At 39.3% G+C, this 26,932-nt stretch overlaps 1 protein-coding gene across 7 annotated transcripts in view; it reads left to right on the forward strand.

The window, feature by feature from the left end:
- Positions 1-26,932, forward strand: part of LOC129442973 (NACHT, LRR and PYD domains-containing protein 1 homolog) — a 69,756-nt gene that overhangs the window by 33,261 nt on the left and 9,563 nt on the right. For 4 of the 7 annotated variants that reach the window (XM_073855835.1, XM_073855844.1, XM_073855847.1 and 1 more), the window contains 6 exons: positions 9,505-11,152; positions 12,256-12,330; positions 12,451-12,525; positions 12,799-13,053; positions 13,227-13,313; positions 13,904-14,019. In XM_073855835.1, the coding sequence (XP_073711936.1) occupies positions 9,505-11,152; positions 12,256-12,330; positions 12,451-12,525; positions 12,799-13,053; positions 13,227-13,313; positions 13,904-14,019 (2,256 nt within the window). Of the gene's footprint in view, positions 1-679; positions 866-9,001; positions 9,119-9,246; positions 9,286-9,504; positions 11,153-12,255; positions 12,331-12,450; positions 12,526-12,798; positions 13,054-13,226; positions 13,314-13,903; positions 14,020-26,932 lie in introns of those variants that run through there. The other 3 variants (XM_073855828.1, XM_073855826.1, XM_073855848.1) reach the window with 3 other exon arrangements.

The raw sequence follows: 26,932 nt of genomic DNA on the forward strand, positions 1-26,932 counted from the left end.
TCATTCATTAATAGGGAATTTTTCAATCATTAATAGTAAATAAATATAAAGTTTTTAAGACAATTATTATGTGCTATTTATTCGGAAGGGGGTGCCCTTTTTCAGTTTCAGCACATGCCCCTCAAAAGGTCTGTGCACGGCCCTGCACCCCTTCACAGTTCACGTCACAGGCGGTTCCCATTGCTCATGTCGGGGTCAGAAAAGTAAACAGCAGACTGAGTTGCGTATTGTTTGGTATTGTCAAAAATGACTACTTGCGTCGTGGGCTTTGAAAATCGCACCACGTCTGCCGTTAAGTTTTTCGGGATTCCTGCAGAATCTCAAAAACAAAAAATACAACATCTGTGGCTGCAAGCAATTAAACGTGCAGACTGGGACTTTGCAAATATCAAAGAGGTTTGTGTTTGTAGTGCTCACTTCATTTCAGGTAAGTCATCATCTTTTCAGCCCTGTTAGATTAAATTAAAAGGCCTAAATGGTATGAACAGTTTGACCACATGCTGCGCGCGCACCCGATAGTCATTCAATGTTTACAAACCTTGAAGGGGTCTAGTGGTTCGTGTGGCGGAACAAAGTATATAAAGTGGGAGGAGTTGGATCTAGATCTAACCCCGCCCCATGGATGTTGTGTTCTGCAGTGAGAACCATCGTGCACAGTGCACACAGAGAAGTACAGCCTGACGATCACGGCAAAGTTATGTGTTTAAGGTACTGTACGCTTTGAAAACATGACGAAACTGAAATAAGTTTCTAAATAATATCAATATTAATAATATCTTATTTTGACTCGATATGGCTGTATTTAGACATCTGATTTTTTGCGAAGCAGGGATAGAGAATAAGAAGAGAGATGAGTTTGAAGGAGGTAAGACTTGATAAACAAACTAGTCAGGTCAGTTTTAACGTTAGATATGAAATGTAAAGAAATCTCAGAAAACCATTGCATTGTTGCTACGACAACACATTTGTGTGTCTTTGATTATTTTATCCAGTTATCTCTAGTGTTCGTGTGTAAGGTCGCACATTGCTTCCGGTTTGTAGTTCGACTATATATATATGTTTGTCTTTGACACATTCGTTGTTGGATTTTACTTGGGAGCAGTTTTGTCAGAGTCGTATAATAAGAGAGTTACGACACTTACATAGACGTCCGTTGGAAGAATGGAATGCAGAAGTAACATGGTGTCATGTAGGGACAAGAGTGTAGTGACTCATCATAAGCCGTTTCTCAATAACAACTACGCCAAGTTCGGACTTGCGTCCTTCCTAGTTCGCACTTGCAAGTTCAGACTCGGAAGAACGAACTCCCGAGGACGGGATTACGCAAGTCCGGTTATATTGCAAATGGAACAGAAGAATACTTGGTCGTCATTCAGTCCAACCAATACGTGCATTAATGGCTATTCTTATTTTAATGTATTTTTAACTAAATATATCAAATGCAAAAACCCTAATATGTGGTTAAGCCAACACGTGAATATGCTAATTAGCTTAATGTATTTATTACAAAATAAAGTTTCATGAGTTCGCATTAACATGTAATCGATAGGGATTAGGGAATGAGATAAAGCATATTTGGCGTGCTGTCCGAGGAGAGGGCTCCGAGCTCGGAATTTTAGCCCGAACCCAGAGTACTCCCCAAAAATGCCACATAAATGATGGACAGCAGCCAGAAAAAACATCCCCAAAAAGTGTAAGCATAAAGACCTATAAAAAGCGGTGGGAAAACTAGTGGTTTGACTGGGAGGGCTCTCGCGGCATCCGACGGGGGCATTGTCTGAGATGCTCACAGTATCGGACGGGAAAGCCCCGCTGGCAGTCAAACGTGGAGTGCAATTGCGAACTAGAACGAGGTGCGGTATTAAAGGAGTTAAGGCAAATTCACTTGGAAGCAGCCAGTGTCCAACGAGTCAACAACAGCTTTGGTTGAGATGCTGGCAGCATCGAACGAGACGTCTCCACATGCAGTGGGGAAATGCTGGTGGGGACGGTGAGAAATTTAATAAGCGAAACAAGCAACATTCGAATTAGGCGTTTGACTGGGAAGACCCTCGCAGCATCCGACGGGGGCTTTAACGGAGACGCTCGCAGCATCGAACGGGTAGGTCCCGCCTGCAGTCAAACAGTAAGGCTTAAAAAAGAAAAAAGTTTTGTGTCCAACCGGGAGGACCCTCGCAGCATCCAAAGGGAGCTTTTGCGGAGATGCTCACAGCATTGGAAGGGTAGGTCCTATTGCAAGTTCGACATGAAAACCTAAAGGTAAGAAAATTAGTGATGGGGCTCGACCAGTGATTCGAAGGGGCGAAACTTAAATTGGTGAAAGAAAATTCCGCACTGCCTACAAAAGGGGAGCCCATACAGCGACGTGCACGGTAGAGTGCAACTGTGTGTGAAAAAATGCTGGGAAAAATATGTACGAATACTGTACATACAGTATATTCTCACAAGTTTAAACGCAGGCAGATAAATAATTGTTTATTTATTTTAATGAATGTGCAGGTGAAGCAAACAAAAAAAACTAGGGGTACCTGAACTTTTCTGATATGCAAGTGGTTGAATCTAATATAGGATTAATAATATATCTAATATAGTGACTGAGGGCCTAAGTGTGTTGATTAGAGATGCCTTTTGGAGCGGCAGTGGTTGCGGCACTGATGCTGAATGAATTAGCTGAATGAAAATTTAATTGCTGGGATATCAGACTGGATTAAAATGGATTTTAAATATTTTTGGAACCAAAATCTCATAGCCAATTGAATTCCGTTGTCTATGAAATAGGATTGAAACAAGTTTTTACCAGGATCGTCTGTACTGCAGATAATTTAGTAGCGAATTATATGCTTGGATGGGGTTCGGTAAATTGAAAATAGACAAAGTGTCCCTTCTTAAATTGGAAAGTCTCACTTTGTTTGAAGAAAAAACAGATTGTATCAATGTTTTAGAACTTTTTAATCAGAAATTGAATTGGTCGAAACGGGAGTGCATAATGGGCAAAACTGGGCATCGAGTTTAGATGTTTGACAGGGAGGACCCTCGCAGCGTCTGCAAAAAACCTGTCACGAGACAGAGGTGAGGGACTGCCATTTATAGGCACCTCTTTGCACTGATTGGTTGGATCACAAGACCATGCTCCTCCCGAACTTAGTTAAATAAACTTCATATGATATAAAACACATTTATTTATTATAAATCCATCTATTTTGGTACTACCATAATATATGATTGTACAACATGAAATAAACACAAGAAAAACACCCAGTTAAAGTAAAGTGCAGTAATTTGATACAGTGTTAGATTATATAAAAATATATGTAATTTAAGTTACTTTACCATCAGTTAAAAGGATAACAAATAACACTTCATATGAATAATAAAGAGAAATATATTGTAACGACTGAGCCAGATCAGACACACAATAACTTCTAATATTTCACTGCAGACCCTCACCCAACAAGCAGGTCTGTAACACTACCCCCAAAACTGCTTTTAACACTTCAAAGCAGAATAAACCTCTCGTGACTATGGCAACACATCAAGATTAAGAGTTTTACGACCACAAAAGAATGTGGGAGATTTTGGGACAGACAAAGAAACTTTCTATTTAGTCATGCATGAATTCACTTATAAATGTATAAGGGAATTGTCTTAATCAACTATTTCTAATCTCATCATGGATTATGTTCTTGCGTTTATGTTATATTAGTATTTTAACCCAAACTAGTTTAAATGAATGTTTAGTATTACTTACTTAATCCAAATCATATCTAGTCCTTGTTTGGTATCTATGTAATCCATTTTTGATTTCCTGAATGAAAATATTCTTTATGTTTAGGAAACTCTTCATAATAATATTATGAAACTCTTTAACATTTCCACCTTAACATCGAATCCAATTCTATGCAAAACAGCATGTTGGAAGACAAAGCCAGTTAACTTTCCCTCTGAAAGTGTGACCTCTGATTGGGTCAGACACATCTTTAAGGTGTGACCTCTTCACAGCTTAAAAACCCCTACATAAGAACACACCCCGAGTTCTGCTGAGTTCTTATGGAGTTGCGAGATGTAGTTGAGTGCAGGAGTTGTTATCTGAGTTCTTATCTGAGTTGTGTGTGTGGAGCACACACATCTCTTAAGTTTTTCTTTCTGGATACATTTGAGTCCTTCAGGACTCTCATCAGAATGAGGATGCGAAACTAGACGTTTCCAGCGTACCTCTAAGTTTGTGCCAGGCCGACGCCTTGTCTTTTCATTTACTAAGGATCATCTGCATCAAGCTGGTTTTTCTCTCATCAATCCATTCGGCCAAGATCAACTGAAGCCTCACCAAACTACATCAGGACACTTTCTTTTAATGGGCAAGACATGCAAGTATCATACTTAGTCTTATTCACTGATGCAAGTAACTGATGGTTCGTTTTAGGCTTTGATCTGCTGAATTACACATACTACCATAACTTCATGCTTTACTCTCTTCTCTACTTAAACCTTTACTTTCTTCCAATGCTGAACTGTATGTATGTGTGCAGGTTTGTATGTTAAGAGCAGTATGTGTTTAGTTAGTCAATAAAGTCTGATTTGTATCACGCATGATGTTGTTTGTAGTTCATGCTCATAACCTGGAGTCACTAATCATTAAAGGTATCGCTACCTGCTCTTAAAGCTGTTGGATCAATTTTAGGATATTCATCTCTTTAGCCAAGAGAGCTACATCCTAATATAGTCTTTAGTGTCATACTAAACATTCGCTGGACGAGTGTTGGCCAGACACCCAGGACCTTTATTTGATCCACATACTTATAATTGATTACAATCCATTGTAAGTACTTTACATTTGAGCTTATGTTTGTTTCCCTTAATTGGGATTGTGGAGAATGTGTTTTAAAATATGAATAATTCATACTATTAATTATTAATTATCATTAAGCCCCTCCTTTAAAATCGCTACAATATATCCAAAGAGAATATTTTATGTTTGACCATCAGACACCGGAGGGCAGAGATCGCGAGGGCACTGAGATCGCGCAAATTTCAGAAGGACTTGCCCTCATCGATGTAAGCACCCGCTGAGTCACCGGAACTCACATATCCAAAATGAAATATTGAATATTTCGAATTCATTGCAGTTGACGTGAAATGCATTCTGGGAAACTTGCCTGTCAGAAGTCCTCACAAGTCACCTCCTGGGGTGCGTTCCACTCACTTCCCTAAACAATTCCCCTCGGGGGAATCCCTGTCGCCATTTTGAAGTGCGTTCCACTTCGTCAAGTGGACGAGGGAAGTTTGTATGGACAGACCCTAGCAGTTTCTCAATACCAAGTACGCCAAGTTCGGATTTGCGTCCTTCCTAGTTCGGACTTGCAAGTTCAGAGACTCGGAAGAACGAACTCCCGAGGACGGGAGGACGCGAGTCCGGTTATATTGCAAATGGAACAGAGAGTACTTGAGGTCGTCATTCAGTCTAACCAATACATGCAGTCCTGGCTATTTTTTTTTAACAAAATATATCAAATGCAAAAACCCTAAATTTCAGAAGGACTTGCAAAGATGAAGCTGCCCTCGTCGGTTTATAAGCTGCTGACCACCCGCTGATTCACCGGAACTCACATATCCAAAAGGAAATTTTAATATAGACGGTTATTGGACGCACGTGATACACGTCTGGATCCGAACTTTACTTCCGGTTTCGTTTTTTTAATGGTCTGACTAGTTGCTAAACTGATCTCTTGAACAAATGCCTCGTCGAAAATAACAAATGTTTTGGTTTCCTAGGTAATCTATGAGTTGTTTTTTTGCTTGTTATATAAATAAACTACGTTTAAAGTACTTTGTGGTTATTTATTATTAGCGGAGTTTACCGGAAGTTACGTGTGGACCCCGACAGTCGCTTGTTTATGTTGTTACTGCTGAAACCGTCTATAGGCGCTATCTTTACTAATTGACCACTTGAAGTTTATTCATCTATATTCTCGACTAAACAGCTCTTAAATCGTAATTTTATGACACAGAAAGAGTAATATTTCGAATATTTTGAATTCATTGCAGTTGACGCGAAATGCATTCTGGGAAACGTGGCTGTCAGAAGTCTGCACAAGTCACCTCCTGATGCATCCTCGATAAAATGGGCGGATCAAGAACAAATCCGGGGATGTTATGTGAACTTGGCTTGATGCAAACTTTGGCTGTTTCTCAATTCCAAGAACGCAAAGAACGGACTTGTGTTCTCGTGGAGACTGGTCTTGCCAGGCGACCTCGGAAGAACGAACTCAGAAGGTCGCGAGAACACAGAACGCACATGTGAGAATTGAGATGTGTGCGATCTTCTGCTGGTCACGTGACCTCCCCAGATTTCAGCGCGCAAGTCTGCACTCGAAGCATCCTCGCTATCAAGAACTCATTCGGGTATTTTCACGAGTCCTCTGTACTTGTGTTCTTGAGAATTGGAATTGAACTTCGACTGTTAATGATGATGTAGAGCGAGGACACAAGGACGCAAGATTGCTGAAGAACGCATATTGAGAAACAGCCTTTGATTTGGAACATTACTTGGGCCGCGACTGATGACGTTTTACAAGTCCACAAGAACATAAGTACAGACAAGAACGCATATTGAGAAACAGCCATTGTTCCAAACGCAGCAATAAAGCCCATTCATTTCAATGGCACCTGCTGGTAAATCGATGAAATTACTGTTTCTCTTTACATTTTCGGACATTTCATGAATATAGTCAACAGTGATATTTTATGAACTCTGCTGTAGGTAATGATTATCGTTAATAATAACTAGTAAAAATTTTATATTTTAATGAGTTGTGTATAATGTGTGAATAATATTTAATGGTTTAATATACTGGTGGCCATCTACTTTAATATATACTTATCATATTTTTTTTATCTATTACGAGTAACACTAGGGGGCAACAGCGAGAAGCTAAATGCCTCATAAGAAAGTCACACAGGCCGTTTCTCGATGTCAAGGATACTTCCGAAGATCCTTCTTTGACATTGAGAAACGGCTACTGCTTCACAATGCTGCTATGCGTTTCATTGTGTTTGGTAGGTAATATGAGTGATGTATCCTAGAAAATCATGTATAATTATATTAACATTTAATGTGTATTTTTTAAATATAACTAAATATGAATTTAGTGTGTTTCTGTTATGATTCACTGTTACAAATAACCGCATCGGCTATCTTTTTTGTGTTTTTAATATTGTAAAAGTGTAGGAATTATGTTTTAGCAGATTGATAGCCATTTATATAGCCCTATTTTTGCTACAAAAAGAAAAGATAAACTCTGTTGCTGTAGTGGCTATAGATAACTTTGTTATTTTTGGGTCACCATTAACTGTTTATTTTTATTAACTGATTTACTGTATTTCCATCACTCCCTAGTAAAAAAAGTCAAAAACATTGTAAGTATAGTAATTGTTCAATAGCAGGACTGAAAAAGGTTCTTCTCTATGTAAGGTGAAGTTTTAAATTAGCTTTCCTTTATGGGGTGTCGGTTAGAACACACTGAATTCCTTTAGTTTCATGCAATAGGGTTTAATTTGTCATTCTTCAGTATTCCACAACACAGCAGTGCACAGAATTACAGGTCACAAGTAAGGAGTTTTATGTGTGTCTATGTGTGGTCTAAAGGAAAGAAACAAAGATATATATTAACAAATGTTTCTCAAGTATTATTGCACAGACATTATTTCACAACAGTTGTAAATCTCTCAATAAAACCTCTAAATGAGAATAATTTACAGAAATGAACATACAGGCGTTATAATTATTACTCAATACTACCACCTGTTGGTCAGAAACGGCAAAACACTGAAACCGAAACTTATTTCTCAGGTAAATTAAACGAACTGAATATAAACCAGAAATGTTGCATAAATAAATATCAAATGGCAAGCGTTTACATTATTAATGTGATAATCACACATATGATGTTTTATTAACAAAGTGACTTCAGCTGTTTTCAATCAGTAGTCAATGGCACCAGCCGCTTTCAATCGGTAATCAACAATACACACAATCAGCTCGAAAGCAAGCCATATATAAATCACAGTTGAACTCACTGAAAATCCTTCGCATCTTTCAGAATCCCTCCTCCACCCCGTCTCCTCTCACTTACCAAGTTATTTCCTTAAGAGGGGGGGGTACTCTGTGTTTCGGGCTCGTTCCCTGCTCGGAGCCCTCTCCCCGGACAGCACGCCAAATGCGTTTACTAATTTAATTCTTTTAACTTATTTGTAAGTGTGAACTCGTGAAATATACATACAAATCAAACGATGCTTACCAGAGATATACAATAATGACAAGTAATACTGAACATAATTGGCACATTTACATATTGTCAAAGCTCGCGATAAACGGCTTAAATAACAACAAATACTTATATATCAGATGCAGAATAACATTGAATGAATACTTTACAAACTCCTAAACTAACATTGATTATCTACTGAATAGACAAACAACTTACTTTTGCGTATTCACGCACACTTTGCACACATACAGTCCCGCTCGCATCTTCTGCTGAATAAATCTCCCTGACGACCACGAATGGAAAAGTGCGCATGCGCACAGAACGCAGCCTTTCTAACAGTAATCAATTCACATTTCAAACCAATATTTACCTAAAATAGCTGAAAACCTATGCAAACAGATTGACAGCACAGCTTGGTTTGGAACTGTAGAACGTTACATGAATCACGTGACCGCGCGGCGGCGAGGTCGTAACTCTCTCTTTATACGACTCTGAGTTTTGTATACTAGAACATTTTAGTATTTACAGCATCTATTTTCCAATTGTGGTGTGTTTTCTTACAAAAACAGAACTGTTGTGTTAGTACAATTAAACTTATGGTTATTTAAAAAAAAACTAGATGCACCAGAAAATGATGGGTTAGTAACAGATTACAACATATTAATATGTCTATTCATTAAGCATTGTATTATATTGTATTATTTGCATATGTTGCTTACATTTTCCCTTTTTTCTAGAAATGTCTAGAGCTCATAATGTCAGTGTTGTGGCTCAGAATGGAAGTCATATTACCGCACCTGTACTCACTTCTAATACAATAACAGGCAATGTTTACATCACACATAATGCTTCTGGTAAGACACATTTGTGTTGTGCAAGTTATTTTAAGGCTAAGATGTTATACCATATGTAGATATCTTTTACAGATATATTATGTTGTAATCAAAATCATTTCTTTAAGTAAGTGTTACATTTTCTGTAGGTACTTCTCACCAAGACTTTGTGGAAACACAACCATCAGGTGAATGATAAGTTTGATTGTTTGACTTTCTTTTTAAAAATATTTAAAATATTTAAAGTAATAATATTAAATTTAAAGTATTATAGGTAAAATTGTACATTGTGGTTTTACATTTGTATTTATGGCATTTTTAAAAGGTCTTATTGTGTATAATGTAAAAAAATAGCTAGATGTTTTAACAGACTCTAATCATACACAATAAACATTTGATTTCTGCAGCAAACCCCGTGATTTGCAAGTATAAAAAGGATATTTGCAGTGTATACCAGTGTTTTAAAGAGTATAACTCACTGCCTGGAGAAAATGTGCTGCTGTGTGAGCGCTACACTGAACCTCTGATCATTCAAAAACATAGAGATCAAAAAGAAAGAGAAGAGGAGATCTCCTCAAAAGGAGAAAGTTTTCAGCAGGTCTTCAGCTCCAGGAGCAGTCATGAATCTGTCCTGAACTCTCTGTTTCACACAGATGACCATGGGATCACTCCTAGAGCTGTCATACTGCAGGGAAACTCTGGGAATGGAAAATCTTTTGTTGTGCAGAAGATCATGATGGACTGGGCATCTGGTAACCTCTACAAAGATCAATTTGATGTTGTGTTTCACTTGAAGTGTAAAGAAATTAAATGCATTTCTGGCAAAAGGAGTTTGTTGGAGCTCTTGAGCAGGAGTTGTGGTTTAACTTCAGATGAGATCTCACAGATGCTCCAGTGGTCATCAGAGAGACTGCTCTTCATTATTGATGGGTTTGATGAACTCAGACTCCCACAGGACGATAATAACGTGACATCACCCACAAATCCAAACAATAGATGTAAACCTGTGCACACCCTTTGTGCCCTGCTGAAAGGACATCTCCAGATGAACTCCTTCCTCTTGGTCACCAGTAGATCAACAGCTACAGACAATTTAAGCAATCGGCTCAAGAATCCTCAGCGTTTCACTGAGATTATGGGCTTCTCTGAAAGGGGGGTTGAGGAGTATTTCCAGAAGTTCTTTCAGGATGAGGGACTCTTTGAAAAGGCTTATAAGTTTGTGAAGTCGAATGAAACCCTGTTCACTGCCTGCTCCATTCCTGTTATCTGCTGGATCATCTGCACAACTCTCAAGGAAAGATTTAAACCAGGTGTCGAGGTAATAAGTGGTTTAGAAACAACCACATCCATATATGTTGACTTCGTGTTCACTTTACTGGACCATCACAGTCAGGGATTGAATCAATTAGATCTGCTGAGGAGTCTGGGTCAACTGGCAGAGAGAGGGATGCATAAAGAACGAGTCCTGTTTGATAAAAAAACTTTTGATGAAATAATGAAAGATCAGGATGGGTCTCCATTTCTATGCAAGTACCTCTTCAAAAGAAGAATCCAGCAGAAGACAATGTTCAGCTTCATGCATCTCAGCTTTCAGGAGTTTTTTATTGCTCTGTACTGTGTCTGTCTGAATACAGATCGGGACATGAGGAAACTCAATGAAGCTTTACCTTTAAGAGATGTGGGGAAATTTGCTTTTGGTCTATTAAATAAGGAGTTGCAGTGCACACTTGAGAAACACGGTCTCATTGTTTCTAAAGACACAGAAGCCCATTTAAAAAAACATTTAGAGAAGATTAAAGGTTTAGACGGTTCTCCTCAATATTTTCTTAACTGTCTCTATGAAGTCCATGAAAAGAGCTTTGTGCAAGAAGCTATGACATCCTGGAATAAGATTTTTGTATATGGTGGTTTCTTTAGCCGAACAGACTGTTGGGCCCTGCAGTATTGTGGTCAGTTCTGCCAAAGTTTTGAAGAAATAAAAATCACGTATTGCAACTTAACACCTGAAAAGTTGTCTATGATTCTGCCTGTACTTCACAAGTGTAAGAGAATAGTGTAAGTACTTTTATCCAAAACAGTCCCCAAGTGTCTATATAGGCAATTTTATTCAAGAATTTAAAGGTCCCGTTGTTTCTGTGTTTTTGAATCTTTAATTGTGTTTACAGTGTGCAATATAACATGTGTTCACGTTTCACGTGTAAAAAAACAGTATTTTTCACACAATTTACTTATCTGTATAGCGCTGATTTCACTGTCCTAAAAATGGGCTGATGTCTTCCTTGTTCTATGAAGTCCTTCCTTCAGAAATACGCATAGAGTTCTGATTGTGTAGTTTGTTTAGTGTGTTGCGATTCGATAGCAGCTTAGCTTGCCGTTAGCTTAGCTGCTGACTGACGTATTCATGTGGGCGGAGTTTAGTCCAAAAACTGTTCTAGAGGCTGTTTCTCAATGTCAAGGATAGTTCCTTGGCAGGACTGGTCTTCCCAAGTCACTTCCTTCAGAGGCTAGGCAAGGCTCCTCTTTTTTGGAGAACACGTAAATGGGCTAGCAAGTGCACGTCATTGCGTCATTACGTCAGTAAAAAGGTGTGCTTTCGGCACTGCACGCATAGGATTGTGGGTGATTCGAGAGCGCAAAGGATACACACATGCATCCTTTCCTGTATATGGGATATTTTTCGAACGAAGGACTCAGTCCTTGGTTGCAATTCCAAGGATCCATGACATTGTAAAAGTCCTTCGACGGATGTCGATGATGTAGCATCCTCAAAATTCTGGCTTCCGGGTATCCTTCCTTGACATTGAGAAACAGCCACTGACATCATTAAAGCAGGAAGTAGAGGGCTGTAGTCCAAACCGGCCGTTCGCTGTAGGCTTTGAAAGGGGAATTTTGTTAAAGAAAATATATCGTCTGACAGTAAACTTTCAGTTTGATCATTTTACATGTGTTATTTATGCTATTATAGCAACATTACACACTAACTAGGGTTTAAAAAATGGGACCAGAAAAAAATGTGACCTTTAAAATTATTAGGCTAATGTTAAACCTTGCCTCTTTCTTAAATAACTTTTCAAAGAATTAAACAAATGCAACAGTGATATAATGTTTTAATCTTGTAATAAGTCTTGAATGGTAATACTCTGAATTTAATTTTGAAGGTTGGATCTATTAGAACCAACAGACTCTGTTCTTGCTGATCTGATGTGCTCTATTACAGGAGGACAGGGCCAATGGTAATGGTTTATAATAACACTGACTCAAAATAAGGTTTAATGCTCATATCCACAATCATTCTTTAGTGTGCATATTGTTCAAATATAATTAATTGATTTCTTCTGTGCTGTGATTTACAGTGTTAATGCTGCTCTCCGTATGGATTTTCCATCTGTTGATTCAATTTCTCTGTTAGTCAGTAATGAAGAATCCAGGTGAGTTGTCTTACAAGCACACATAGCTGCTAAATAGACTTTTATTATGAATACTAGAGAAAATGATAAGACGGATGGGGAGGTTTTGAAAAGAAACTGCTTTTAAAAGAAAAGTACTAACTTTACACATTTTAAGTGTATCAATACATGCTGTGAAAATAATATTTAAGATCACCACTGATGATGCTAACTCTTTAATGCTAAGCAAGACTCACAATAACACCATACTTTTGTTTTGGATTTCTGTTATTGATATTAATTTTTTGTTTTTAGAATAAGCATTACCTTTCCGTATCATATCAGATCTGAAGTACATTCACTCTGTCTCACTCTGCCACGTTCTGAGCCTATCGACTGGGCAAAGTTTTTTCAAGTATTCACTAATGGGAACTTGGATGCCCTGATGTCTGCCATCCAATCTCAGTCTGAATTAAAAAAGGTGGAACTGAAAGTAGACTGTTTGAATGAAAGCTTGTCTCTTTCGACTCTCTCCACCAGCCAGAAATGCACCAGTCTAACAGAAATCAAGTAAGAAAAACATTAATGTATATGTATACACATATGTCATAGGTTGCCAACCTCTTATTTAAATATGATAAATTGTAAGGTTACCATTTATTTTGCACTGTTCTTATGAACTTACTAGACTACGAAATCTACAGTCATTTTGTAAATCTGTTTAATGTGTGGATTTGTTGTAGGATAGAAGCTAGTTTTTTACTGGAGGAGGGAATCAAGATCTTGCAAAAGCCACACACAAGGTCAAACTGCACACTAACATTTGAAGGGTTTGTATTGGTTTAACATATATTTCTCTTATTTTTTTCTGGTTGTACATCTGGGGGGCAGTTGTGGCCTAATGTTAGAGAGTTGTGCTTGTAACCTAAACCTCACTTGTTCATGTTTCATGGCCAGCAGGTTACAGTATGACTTTGTTGCCCTTGACCAAAACTCATTTACCTCAATTGCTCCCCAGGTGCTGCAGAGATTGCTGCCAACTGCTCTGGGTGTTCATATGTTCTCAACTTGCAGTGCAATAATAATTTATAAAGAGCTTTAAAAAGACCAACAACACCACACGGAAGTGTTATAAAACATTGACTGGTTCATATAGTCTTGATAGCTTTTTTGTGAGGAACAAATGTAATTTCAAAAGTAGTTTGCTTGAGAAAGTCAGCATACTGATGTTTAATATTTTGACCCCTTCTTTGCACATTTATTATCAGTGAGTACAAACTTCATATGTTTTCTCTTTCTTGCACAAAGTTACATAAATCATATTAATAAAAATACACTATAGAAAGCATTTCAGGTTTGTGAAGAGTTCAGTTGTGACAAATGTAATTTGTGCTTACAATTTGTGTCTGATTTTTTATAGGTTGAGATGTACCAGGCAATCTGAAAAATGTGCACTTAGAGAGCATAAACTGAGCTGCAACCAGATGTTTAGGATTTGTGTGACTTGCCAGGGCTCTGATGAAGTGACTTATGAAGGTATGTTAGGTTAACTAAAAGATTTTATGCATTTTTGATGGTTTACAGAGCTCAACGCAAAATAATTGTCATTATGTTTTCACTTGCCCTGCTAAAACTTTCACTGGCCCAATAAAAATTGTCAGTATTACATATTTTTAAAATAACAATTCAAAAGTCAAACATAATTATAAAATATAAGATGTTAAATAATATACATTGATGAAAATATATTTTAGTGACTGAGGTTGAAGTACTGGCCTGATCGGGAAAGTGACAATACTTTTAACTTGCCTGAACGTCTCTCACGCTTGCCCTGGGACACCGGGCAGTCCTTTATGTTGAGCCCTGGTTTATTAGTATTACATGTACCATTCTGCATGTATTTGAATTTGTGTTTTTAACCTATACTGTACATTTACAGTATGCCTGATTGTGGAAAATTAAACTTAACCTTTTCTATGATAATTAGTATCATTTGGTTACACATTTGAATGTAAATAACTGATTTTCAAAGAAAAAAATTCATCTGAAATCAATATTACAGTAAAAATTAATAAGCAGTCTCATTGTGTAGGTGTAATAGGAAACAAGTGCAATGTACTTGATGTGTAGACTCTGTGACTGGGTGGGTGTAGACCAGGGGTGGGCAACTCCTGGTCCTGAGGGCCAGTGTCCCTGCAGAGTCTAGCTCCAACCCTAATCAAACACAGCTGAAAAATCGAAGTCTTCAGGACTGTTTGGAAATGACATTCAGGTGTGTTCGATTAAGGTTGAAGCTAAACTCTGCAGGACTGTGGCCCTCGATGCCCACCCCTGGTGTAGACAGATGTGAAAAATACTTTGTTACTTTACTTAAGTATTTTTTGCGGGGTTCTGTACTTTACTTGAGTTTGTTTTATTTGCATCTACCCTTTACTCCTACTCCACTACAATATTAAAGACAAAGTTTACTTTTTACTCTGATACATTTCCCCATGCCCGCTCCAAGTATTTATTACACTGGCTTTCCAAACCAAGGAAAAACTGGGTTTTCTTTTGAAAAAAGAATCTGCATGATCTCTTTGATTACATTTAGATAACATTGTATTTTATAAAATGAGCTCTAATTGGCTGGTTTCGGATCCGCCCTGGGGCACAGGATTGTGCGCCCCAAACCTTCCCACTTATGTTGTAAACGAATCAATATAGTTTTTTATGTCTTTAACCTCATGTGATTGGATCGTTTTCAGAGTCTCATAACAGCGTTGCAGATTGCCATGTAACTTTTAGCTACAGAATAAATAAATGATTAAGGAGCTTGAACCAGATTGTGCAGCAGGATAATAAAAATAATAATACTAACTTAGACTTATATAGCGCCTTTCATAGTACCCAAGGTCGCTTAACAAATTGGGAGGGGGGAGTTAGGGGACAAAGGAGGTAGTGCAAAGAGATGTTTTGAGGTGCTTTTTGAACATTAGCAGGGACGGGGCAGAGCGGACACAAGGTGGTAAACTGTTCCAGAGTCTGGGAGCATTGGCAGAGAAGGCCCTGTCCCCAAAAGTCTGCAGTCTGGTGCGTGGAGTAGCCAGCAGGTCCTTGTCAGAGGACTGCAGGTCTTGTGACTGAGTGTAGGGGTCAAGTAGATCTGTGAGGTACTGTGGAGAGAGTCCATGGAGAGATTTGTAAGTTAGCAGAAGGACCTTGAAGGTGATTCATGACTTAACTGGCAACCAATGGAGCTGTTTGAGGATGGGAGTGATATGCTGCCATGGCTTTGTGTGGGTTAGAACCCTGGCAGCTGAGTTCTGGACATAGAACTAGGGGCCTTGGTGGACAGTCCAGAGAGGACACCATTACAGTAGTCCAGGCGGGAGGTGATGAAGGCATGGATAAGTGTCTCAGTTACTGAGTGTGTAAGTGAAGACCGGAGTCGTGAGATGTTTTTGAGGTGGTAAAAGGCGGACTCAGTGACATTGTTGATGTGAGCCCGAAAAGAGAGGGTGGAGTCTCACATAACACCCAGATTACGCACCTCAGGAGATGGGGATATAGAGCAGCCATCAACAACCAGGGCCAGGTCTCCAATTTTCCTGAGCAGAGGTGGAGGGGCCACCATCATGAACTTGGTCTTATTGCTGTTGAGTTTGAGTAGGTTAGTGGTCATTGAGTTCCTGCAGGCAGTTGACAAGTTGTGTGGGTGGAAGCTGGGAAGAGGGGTTTGTGCTGATAAACAACTGGGTGTCATCAGCGTAACAGTGGAAGTTGATACCATGTTTACGGATAATGTGACCTAGGGGTAAGATGTAAATGGTGAACAGCAGAGGACCAAGCACTAAGCCCTGAGGCACACCATGGTTGGCGGGTGTTGGATCAGAGTTGGAGCCATTTAAAGTAATGAATTGGTTCCGGCCAGTGAGGTAGGACCGGAACCAACAGAGTGCTGTGCCACTGAGGCCGATGAGATCAGAGAGACGGCGAAGGAGGATGGCATGGGAAACTGTATCAAAAGCTGCAGACAGATCAAGGAGGATAAGAATGGTGAAAAGGCCATTATCAGCAGCGAGCAGGAGGTCATTAGTGATTTTAATGAGGGCAGTCTCAGTGTCTGTGCTTGTGTCTGTGCGTGTGTGAGTGCCTGTGCATGTGTTTGCGTGCATGTGTTTGCATGCGAGTGTGTCAGATTGCGTTAACCAAAGTGTAATGTAAGAGCCCACGATCTCCAGAACAAAAGTAAAACTGTGTCTTTATCTGAGGTAAAAAACACAAAATCTAATGACAAGAGTCTGCATTTATCTGCCTTTATGGGTTTATTACACAAGATGGTTTCAGATACACAGTGTTAATTCAATTTAGATTTTTACACGTCTGTTGCTATTGTAGAGTGTCGTCACTCTGTGTTCACATGATTATTTTGATTGCATGCACCTGTGGACGCAGCGGAAATACGAAGGATTTAAAAGAGACAGAAAGTAGAGCAAGCGTGTCGATGTGGTGATTTTCTTGTGGGGTACGTTTGTTGTCTCTCAGGGACAATAGGTCCTCCGTAGATGACGTTAGTTAGTTAGTTAGTTTTGAAAATATGAGAGAGTGGAGTGAGAGGGGGACTTGATTTTTAGCATAACCATTGCCTCGAAAGACTGCGTACTGACATTTGTGCACTACCTTATGTAATCCCTTTGGAGTGTGGACTATCTGCCCGCTCGTGTTACGGAGATCTTGTGGTGATGGATGGCTGGATTTTTATGAATGGACTTTAGATGCTGCCTCTATCTATGCCTGCCCATTCAAATTGCATTGGCTGCTGCCCGTGTTCTTCACCCCTTATGGATGGGTCTAGGTGGCCCGAGGAGAGGGAAGTGATTTTAATTTATGTACTTATGTATTGATAAGTTGTTTGTTGTAGGTCTGGCGGTTTGCGTGGGAGGGGAGTTGGGACATTGGATGTAGTTATACCCTTTAAGTGTGTTCACTGTTTGCAGTGCAGTATGGCATGCCATTTGGGTAAAACAAATGTGTGATGTGTTAACACTAAAACTCACTGTGTGCAGATGAATTGATGTGCAGAATTGTGGGTCACCCTGCGTGCCTTGTCCCCCATCTCCGTACCTGTGTTATGCCCGTGTCTACATTTTAAATATTTACTTTGTGAAATAAAGAGACTTGCTTTGATTAAGACAACTGTTTGCTGCATATGATACTTCCTCTGGGTTTATTACACTGGTGGCAGCGGTGGGATCATTGTGATTCGTACTTTTCCTCATTGAAGTATCCGTAGTTTAAGATTGTTAAAATGTCACAGTCTGAGGGGGTGAGTAGTAGAGATAATGGCCCTCATTTATCAAAAGTGCGTACACCAAAATTCCAGCGTACACCTGGCGTACACCCAAAACCACGGTGACTTTGAGATTTATCAATATGGACGTTGGCGTACGGTACGCTCAAATCCTACGCCTGCTCAGGAGGTGGTGTACGCACATTTTGAGTTAGTGCAGAAATGCGCAAACACTTCCTAACACCACAAAACGCACTGACAAACTAAAATATATGATATATTATGACCCACTGTAAAAAAAACATAATAATTACAAACTTCAGTGTTTATTTTTATGCAACATGGACTTCAATGTTTAATTTGAGAGACTTTACCAAAGCATTTGATTTGAATGCATATGTATTCCTTCAGTTGAGAGCCTGGGCGCTTTACCTGACGTTTCAGGGCAAAGCATGTGAGCGGAGCGGAGCGGAGCGGAGCCTTGAGCGGTGCGGTAAAGCGCCTTTCTAAAAAGTCCGCTCGCTCAGCACCGCTCGTTGAACCCAGAACGCCCTTTAATAATTTGCTAGTTCGAGAATCTATAAAAAACGTCTAGCAATAAGTTGTGGAATTCAATCCTTATCATAAATGTAAAGTAAAAATCAAAGTTAATATTGGACAGGAAGAAAACATTAAAAGGAAGTGCGGAGAGACTGTAAAAGTTAGCAAATATTCATCCTGGAATCTGAAGCGGCACATTGCAAGAAAGCACAAGGATGTGCTACGAAAACATGGTAATAATGCATCAAAAGGTAAGCTAGTTATTCCATGATAAATAAATGAATAGGTAAAGTAAAATGTTTGTGTTGAATGGAGCCATAAATCCGATCATGATGACATGCGGACAAAATCATGGCCACGAATTATCTTTTATGCTACATTATGGACACTTCTTTTTCTTATTTAGTCTAAAGTATGGCCATAAATATAAAATTCGTTCCCAATATTCAACAGTTTGTTCCTTGGGATTAATTATTATAATATTTCATTACTATTACAATTATTATTACTTCAAATTATGAATTAGCCTAGTAAAACATGTGGATGTCGTGGAAACAAATTGTTAATTTGAATTATATCCGGAGCTCCGTATGAAACTGGATCTTAGCTAACAAACAACTGTATGTAAATACAGAAAAACACACTATAAAAGTTACTACATCATTTTAAAATATTATTTTAAAAAAAACTTAACCGAACCATTAAGCAGACATATAATTTAGATGTAGGCAACAGTAAATAATAATAATAATAATAATAAATAATTATTATTCTAAATATCAATTAAGCGTCATTAATAATAAAAATAATAATACAAATATTACAAAATGTCATGCAATTATTAATGTGTCTTTAATCCCGCTCTTTAAACTCCCAAATAAAACAATTTTGTTTCTTTCCACTTCCCCGGTTTGTCTTCTTTGCCGTCTTCCATGTGTCAATGTCGTAAAATGAGGGCGTGGGGGAGGTGGAGACTTGAATTTATATGGGCGTGTTATTCTAATGACGATCGTTTTCAGCCGCGGCATTTATGAAGGGCAGATATTGCGTACACCTGAATATCAACGGTAGGCACAGTTTCATAAATCAGGCGGTGAGAGGAGTGTAAGCATAATCTTACGCCAACATATACGCCCGTTTCTACGCAAGAATGATAAATGAGGGCCAATGTGCCTGTTCCTGCAGCCAAAGTTTTTGGCAGTTAAATGCGGCACTCTGTCCGGTTTATATGCCTGAAATTTTTAAGGGTACGGCACGTGAGTTGTCTTATTAGGCAGATCAGTTTGAAATGGCTGCTAGAATTAATGGGTGGGACGACGTATTAAACTTGAAGTTTATGTCCTTATTGACAGGTCGTGCTGGGATATTTATTGTGGATTGCCTGATGAAACTCAACAAAAATGCTTAAGTTTGTGGTGTAGTAAATGAGTGTGGCAAGCTGTAGATGGGCAAATTCAAGCTTTAGTAGCTATGGTGGCAGGGCTTCATCAGGAAGTTAAATATTTGCAGAATACTATTAAAACATTACAAGATCATGTGATGACAGATGTGTTTCCTTTAAGCTGTCAATTTGATTATGCTGCAGGTAAACGTGATGCAAGGACTTTAAAAACTGATAGCCTACGAGTAGACCCACAGGCACGAGAAGCTTGCTGGGAGTGTGGATGTACTCGTCATTTTAAGACTGCCCATATGTGCTGGGAAACGGGAGAAGCCCGCCCCTCTCTCTGTAGCGTCTAGGTCTGGGAAAATATGTCAGTTCCAGACAAAACTGTTGGAGTCTACATGTTGGGTAAAGTTGGGGGGGGGGGGTAGAGACCCGCTTACTGGTTGATACAGGAGCGCAAGTGTCAGTTGTATCCAAACAGTTTTGGTTGGAAGCAACGAAAGAGGGAGGTTGAAATGTAGGGGTTCGTGGTAATGATAAGTTTGGATTGTGAAACACAGTAGGCAGTCTGCCAGAACTGAATGAGATGATCTGATGGTTCTTAATTGAAGAGAAGCACTCAATGGGTCTGATTGATGTTTGCTTTACTGAAGACTTTTAAGTTATACATATCGTCGCTGCCTGATGAAACTCACGTATGTCCAAAACGGTAACTTTTCAGAAAGTGAAAAAAACACTGTATATCAAAAGCAGTTGAATGTAGCGTTGTCATACTTGGTACGGCATATTTACATGTAACCATATTCTTGCCAGTGTCATGATATAATCCACATTTGACCAAAATTGAGTTTAAATGGACATGCGTGCATATTTTACAGTAACTTTGAACGATACGCGTTCTTCCGATTATTAATTAGAATGGCCAAGTCGCGTTTCGTATTGACAGATGAATACGCTCAGTTTATTAATTAGCCTACGTCTTTGTTAAATACGCTAACTTTATTTAATATTTATTATACGTGTATTAAATGTCTCTTGCAAACCATTAAGGGACAATGAATCAATACACTGACATGGTAATGCTACACAACAGGGGCGTCAGTTTGTGTTGAAAAGTGGTGGGGACAAAATATCTTATAAAAACATTACTGCAGGACGGGAAAATTATTGAATAACGGCACATCAAAAATAGCGTAGGCTAGTCAACAACAAGAAAATACTCAGCATAAAACCCTCAACAATGTCGACTGCACACATCACACATGTAACAGTCCCTGCAACACCAGCTCAACCGAACAATGCCAAAGCACCATACCGTAGAAAACAGCAGCGCGTTTAATAAATGATTACAATGAATTTCATTACATATGTACAAGAAAACACACCATAAGCATACAACGCAACATATGTGACCCTGGACCACAAAACCAGTCTTATTCATCGCTTGATTTTTCAGAACATTTTAACCAAATTCTTTCAAAAAGTGGTGGGGAAATCCCCAGCGTAAATATCACCAATGCTAGACAGATACTTTATTTGCACAGTCCTACCGTAATTAAGTAACTCCTAGATGTTAGTCTGGCGTCCGGGGGAAACGTTTACCTCGAAGGAAAGTCATTGTCATGTTTATTCGGCTATATCCAGTGCTGAGGTTCGATTAAACTTTACGAGACCGGCGAGATGCTTCACAGGCGGAAGATATGCGGCGTGATTGACAGCTTTGACACCAAACGGGTACGTGAAAATCAGATGACATGATTTCACAAGTTTTCATTGGCTATTTAGGTATGTGACGCATACTGTATATGGAAATTAACCTGGACATTCAATCTGTCGAAAAATCTCAAAATCGGCAAAATGAACATACGTGAGTTTCATCGGACAGCGACGATATGTTGTATGTGTGTGGTTTCTGAAAAGAATTAAAATGACACACAATATAAATGTAATAGAAACACTAAATACTAAAGTATGGGTGCTTATGTTTGAATGTCCACAAGAGGGCGACATTAATCCGTGAATACAGCATGAAGTCAGCTAAACATGTCTGGACATATACTAATGATTGCAGCGTGCAAATTAAGATTCATTGTATAACATGCACCCATCATAATACTAAATTACAATAATAACATATTGCACAATGTATATGTCTGAATGAATATCTCACAACAAAGACATCTCAGCAATATCGTTAATATGCTGACTCAAACAGATAGACAAACAGATGCTATGCATTAATTGACTAATGATTACCTAACGACTCAAAGTATTCATATATATAAAGCAATCACAACTTACTGCATATGTACGCACACTGTAACCCAGTATAACTCAAATTAGTCTTCGAATCAAACTAAACTAAACTGAATACAGCTGCTGAACTCTTAACCATCTCACGTGCACTGAATCTCTCTTCCCGATCAGCGAATTAGCTCCTCCTCCCACGGTGACGTCACATATGCAGAACACTCTGATTGATCAGAATTATTTATAACTTAAAGACAACTGAGGCTTTTGTACAGAGGTGATTTAGTAACATATAATGGTAGCTTGTCAGTGGCTAATGGGGACAGGATGGAAGTTATAGGTCAATGGAAAACAACTTGCCAATTTGATTCTTTGGCTGTCGTAGTTGATTTTGTGGTAGCAAAAATTAGCCCTGGAGATGTGTTGTTGGGGAGTGATTTTTTTTTTTTTGGTCAAACTCTCCAGTTTCTCCCATGCCTGTTGTAGTTCGTTGACAAACCAAGATACCTCCACACAGTAAAGTAATAATTTTGGGCAACGTTGAGGGAGCCCTGCCGGGAAAAATAGTAGGTATGTTGGAACCGGATTCGTCCCTGTCTCGTCATTGTGATGTGTTAGTGGCTCGTGTATTGTGTGAAGTAGCCGCTGCCATTATGCCAGTTTGTGTTATTAATGTCACTGAAGAAGTGCATACTTTATGTTAGGGCTGCAGCTATCGATTCTTTTTGTAATCGATTAATCTAGCACTGAATCGATCGATTAATCGAGTAATCGGATAAAAATTTTGTGTGTGTTTTTAAACAACCAAAACAAATAATGCATAACGAAAATGACATGGCTGTCAAATGTTCAAGCATTTGGCTTTTATTTCTAAAAAACCCAGAGGTATTTGGCTCCAAAAAAATAAACCTATTTATTTAAATTTTTACCCATTTAGTGTTTACAAGTGCCAGTGCCAACAATTAAGCACTTTAATTTATTAATATGCACAACAGGTTTCATGCTGTAATCAAGCCCTGACATCAAAGTAAATATCTGGTTTATGTACATTTCTACACCTGCAACATTTACCATTAGGCTACTAACAAATAATATATAATTTCTGGGGTGAGCCTATTTGCTATTGTAACAACCACGCATGTGCACCTGTGTTTGTGTGTGTGTGCACGCGTGCTGTGCGTGAGGAAGAGTGACACGTTCAGTTGCTTCATTGCAGTTTGGTACGACAGAAATGCATACATTCATTTTCAATAGAACGCTGCATTTGGTTCGCATCACTTGAATTGTGGTGCATTTTAGGTTAAGAATCCGTTCGAAAAATCACAACATCACGTCCCACTTTACACAGTGAATGCATGCAGCTGAAATTATTGTTGCGTAGCTACATAAAAGTTTAAAGGGAAACTTCACCCATTTGCATTAAGCTTTCTATCGTTAGAACCCCAGTCAATTTTTTAAATGGTCGTGCATCATTCCCTCAGTTTCCCCTGAGAGGGGAGAAATACTGATTTCAGTGAGGCACTTCCTTCTTTCAATGATGTAAAAATCGTCATTTTGCGTCATTGAAAGAAGGAAATCCTGTATCTCTGTTGAGTGTGAAAGACTACAGACACTCATTTTTCCAAGGTGGGGGCTATGGGTGGGACCCACTCACGCTAAAGACCTATTACAGATCAGCGGGTGGGACTTACGAACATATACGAACACAGACGAAAAAAACAATCAGCCGCCATCTTTATGCTAAGCTAAGCTAAACAGACGTTGTGGAGCGAGCCAGACTTCGTGTTACAATAACAGCGGAAGTTAATCAATATGATATAGAAGAGGGTGATTTCGCAAGCGTGATGCTCTTATCCGTTGTTCATTGCACCTTTATGAGCCACAATACAGCAAAGAGCTCAGGCAGATGGAGGAACAGAAGCCCGAGGAGTAGGCCGGAGTTCTGACTCGCGTGAGAGAGACGAGGGTGCATGCGTGTGTGTGAAGGGGTCCTTTTAAAGCTATACTCTCTTGAACGTGAATACGTTTATTACTTAAAAACATCAAAGCTAAACATCATATCTAGTCAAACCACATAACGACATCGCTATAAATACAGTATGGGATTAAAATCAGCGAAAGCAACATTACCTTGTTTCAACGACGCTTGGAGAAACAGCAGAGGATGTATTCGGTTCAGATTCTGTATGTAATATGAACTCCACTCTTGACCTAGAATGTAATAATCCCAAACTTTAGACATTCTATCTCTGCGGTTTATGGACCTATTTTCTCTCCGCCATTGTGCCAACTAAAATGTATCACACGCTATGATGTGCTTCCTGAACCTTGAACTACGGTCCGTGTGAATCAGATCTCGGCTCGTGTTGTGCGCGTCATAGGAATTTAATGAGGCTTCGAGGCAGAATTTTTGCCTCAAGAAATTTTTTTAATCGAGTAACTCAATGAATCGTTTCAGCCCTACTTTACGTGATGGAATGAAAATTAGAGTGTTGTCTACGAATATAGAGATGGGTGAAGGAGCCAATGAAATGGACCAAGACAGTCATGAAAAAAAGTATGGTCTACTGATGCCTTAATTTCCCATTTTGGATTAGACTCCAGTGGGTATATATGGAACAAACGCAGGCTCTTCGCCAAATGTTAGAGAATTATAACCAACTTTTTAGTACAGGACACAACAATTTAGGTGTTCGCCACCAGATTGAGACAGATGTTGGTAAACCTATTAAAATGGCTCCTCATCAGGTCTCATTGCATTTGCAACATGAAGTAACAACGCATATAAAACAAATGTTGGACAATGGAATTATACAACCTTTCAGTAGCCCATGTGCAGCTCTAGTGGTGCCAGTTAGGAAAAAGGACGATAGCCTACGTTTTGGTATCGACTATAGGAAGTTGAATGATGTTACACAGAAAGATCCATATCCCCTCCCAAGGATAGACGATGCACTTGACAGTTTGGCAAATGCTTGCTGGTTTTCCACTCTTGACCTAGCCAGTGGGTACTGGCAGGTAGAGGCTGACCCAAAAAGACAAACCCAAAACTGCTTTTATTACACAACAAGGTCTATTTGAGTTTAACGTTTTAAGTTATGGTTTTTCTTTTTTTTACATTTAGAACTTTTTTTATGCAACACATACCAACGAACAGAACAGACACTCCTTCTACCTTTCAAAGGTTGATGGATTTGATTTTGGCAGACCTTGGACCAGTGGACCACATGTTTGTTATACCTTGATGATATAATAGTTTTTGGGAAAACATTTCAGAAACATTTAGAGCGCCTGGGGCAAGTTTTTAAGAATTTGTATGAGGCCAATTTAAAAGTGGAACCCCTTTAAATGTCATCTGTTTGCAAATTGCAACCTTCTTTCCCCAAAAGAACAGCTCTAAGTCTTCACCTATAATGCCTGATGAGTTTGGAGAACACCTGACAAAAGACCAGAGACCATTCCTTTGGTCACTTTTACAAAGGTTATGAATAATTTTGAGCACGACTGTAGGGCACAATATTTCGGCTGAGGGCGTTAAGGCCGACCCTTCTAAGGTTGAGGCGGTACGGGGATGGCCGGTCCCAAGGAACCAAACAGAGGTACAAAGTTTTCTGGGGCTGGCCTCCTACTACCGCCGCTTTATTAAGGGGTTTCCTGAGATTGCTCGGCCTTTGCACCAACTGACAGAAAAGGGCAGGAAGTTCCACTGGGGAGAGGATTGTCAGAGAGCCTTTTTAACCCTTAAGTCATGGTTGATATCAGCCCCAGTTTTAGCATACCCTGATCCCCTGAAACCATTTATTCTTGAAACCGATGCTTTAGATGTTGGGATTGGTGCTGTATTATTCCAGGTGGAGGGAGGGACGGAGCGTGTGGTGGCTTATGCAGGCCGGTCCTTGACAAAACAAGAACGTAAATATGTAGCCACCAAAAAGGAATTGTTGAATATGGTAACTTTTACAAAACAGTTTAAACATTATCTTTTGGGGCGGAGTTTGCATTACGTACAGACCACAGTTCCTTGCGGTTGCTTCATAATTTTCAAGGAGTGGAAGGACAGCTGGCTCGTTGGTTAGAACAGCTATCAAGCTTTCAGTATAGGATTGTTCATAGGGCTGGTAAGCAACATGGCCTGAATGCAATTGCAAGTAAGGAACCCAAGCAAGTTGGGGGGGTGGCTAAAGAGGGAACGTGAGAGCAGTACAGGTTGGTTCCAATCCATTCCAATAAAATCCTTTCCGGTCACTTTGCAATGTCAGTATATGTATAAATGTTGTTTTAATTGATATCATTCTTCTTCTTTTTCTTTAAGCCTTTACATTCCCTTCGAAACATAGGCCATTGATTAATCGCCTCCATCCCCGCCTGTCTTGGGCCATCTTTTCAAGCAGTTGCCACGTCAGCCCCTCCTTCTTAATCTCTTGCTCTGTGCTTCTCCTCCAGGTGTTCTTGGGACGACCTCTTCCTCGTTTGCCTTGTGGGTTCCATGTCAGTGCCTGATTGGTTATTGCTATTTTGTTTCTTCTCATTGTATGCACAATCCAGATCCACTTTCTTCTTTTTATCTGTATTTCTATTGGTTCCTGGTTGGTGAGTTCCCAAAGCTTGATGTTGTTTATTGTGTTTGGCCAGAAGATCCCAAGGATACATCTTAGGCAGTGGTTCATGAATGTCTGCAGCTTACTAATGATGGTAGTTGTAAAAGATGGCTCGGAGTCAGATTGAGGCCATTTGTTGTCTGGATCGTAAACAGCCCTAAAATTGTGACTTTAGATAACCCTGTGTCCTGATAACACAATCAACCAAATATCTACCACCTATCAGGGGTGTAAAATTGGCAACAATTAAAACAAATGCAGTCTTCAAAGGAGGTTCAAAGGAATCCCACCAAAGAAACCTGACACCCAATCGAATGACAGTCGCCAGAGACACAGCAGGGGGGGCACGACTATATGTCTCTGATGAAACCACGTTTAAAAATCACAATGAGCTGTTTAAAT

The sequence above is a fragment of the Misgurnus anguillicaudatus genome, chromosome 2 (genome assembly GCF_027580225.2).
Source record: "Misgurnus anguillicaudatus chromosome 2, ASM2758022v2, whole genome shotgun sequence".
NCBI lineage: Eukaryota > Metazoa > Chordata > Actinopteri > Cypriniformes > Cobitidae > Misgurnus > Misgurnus anguillicaudatus.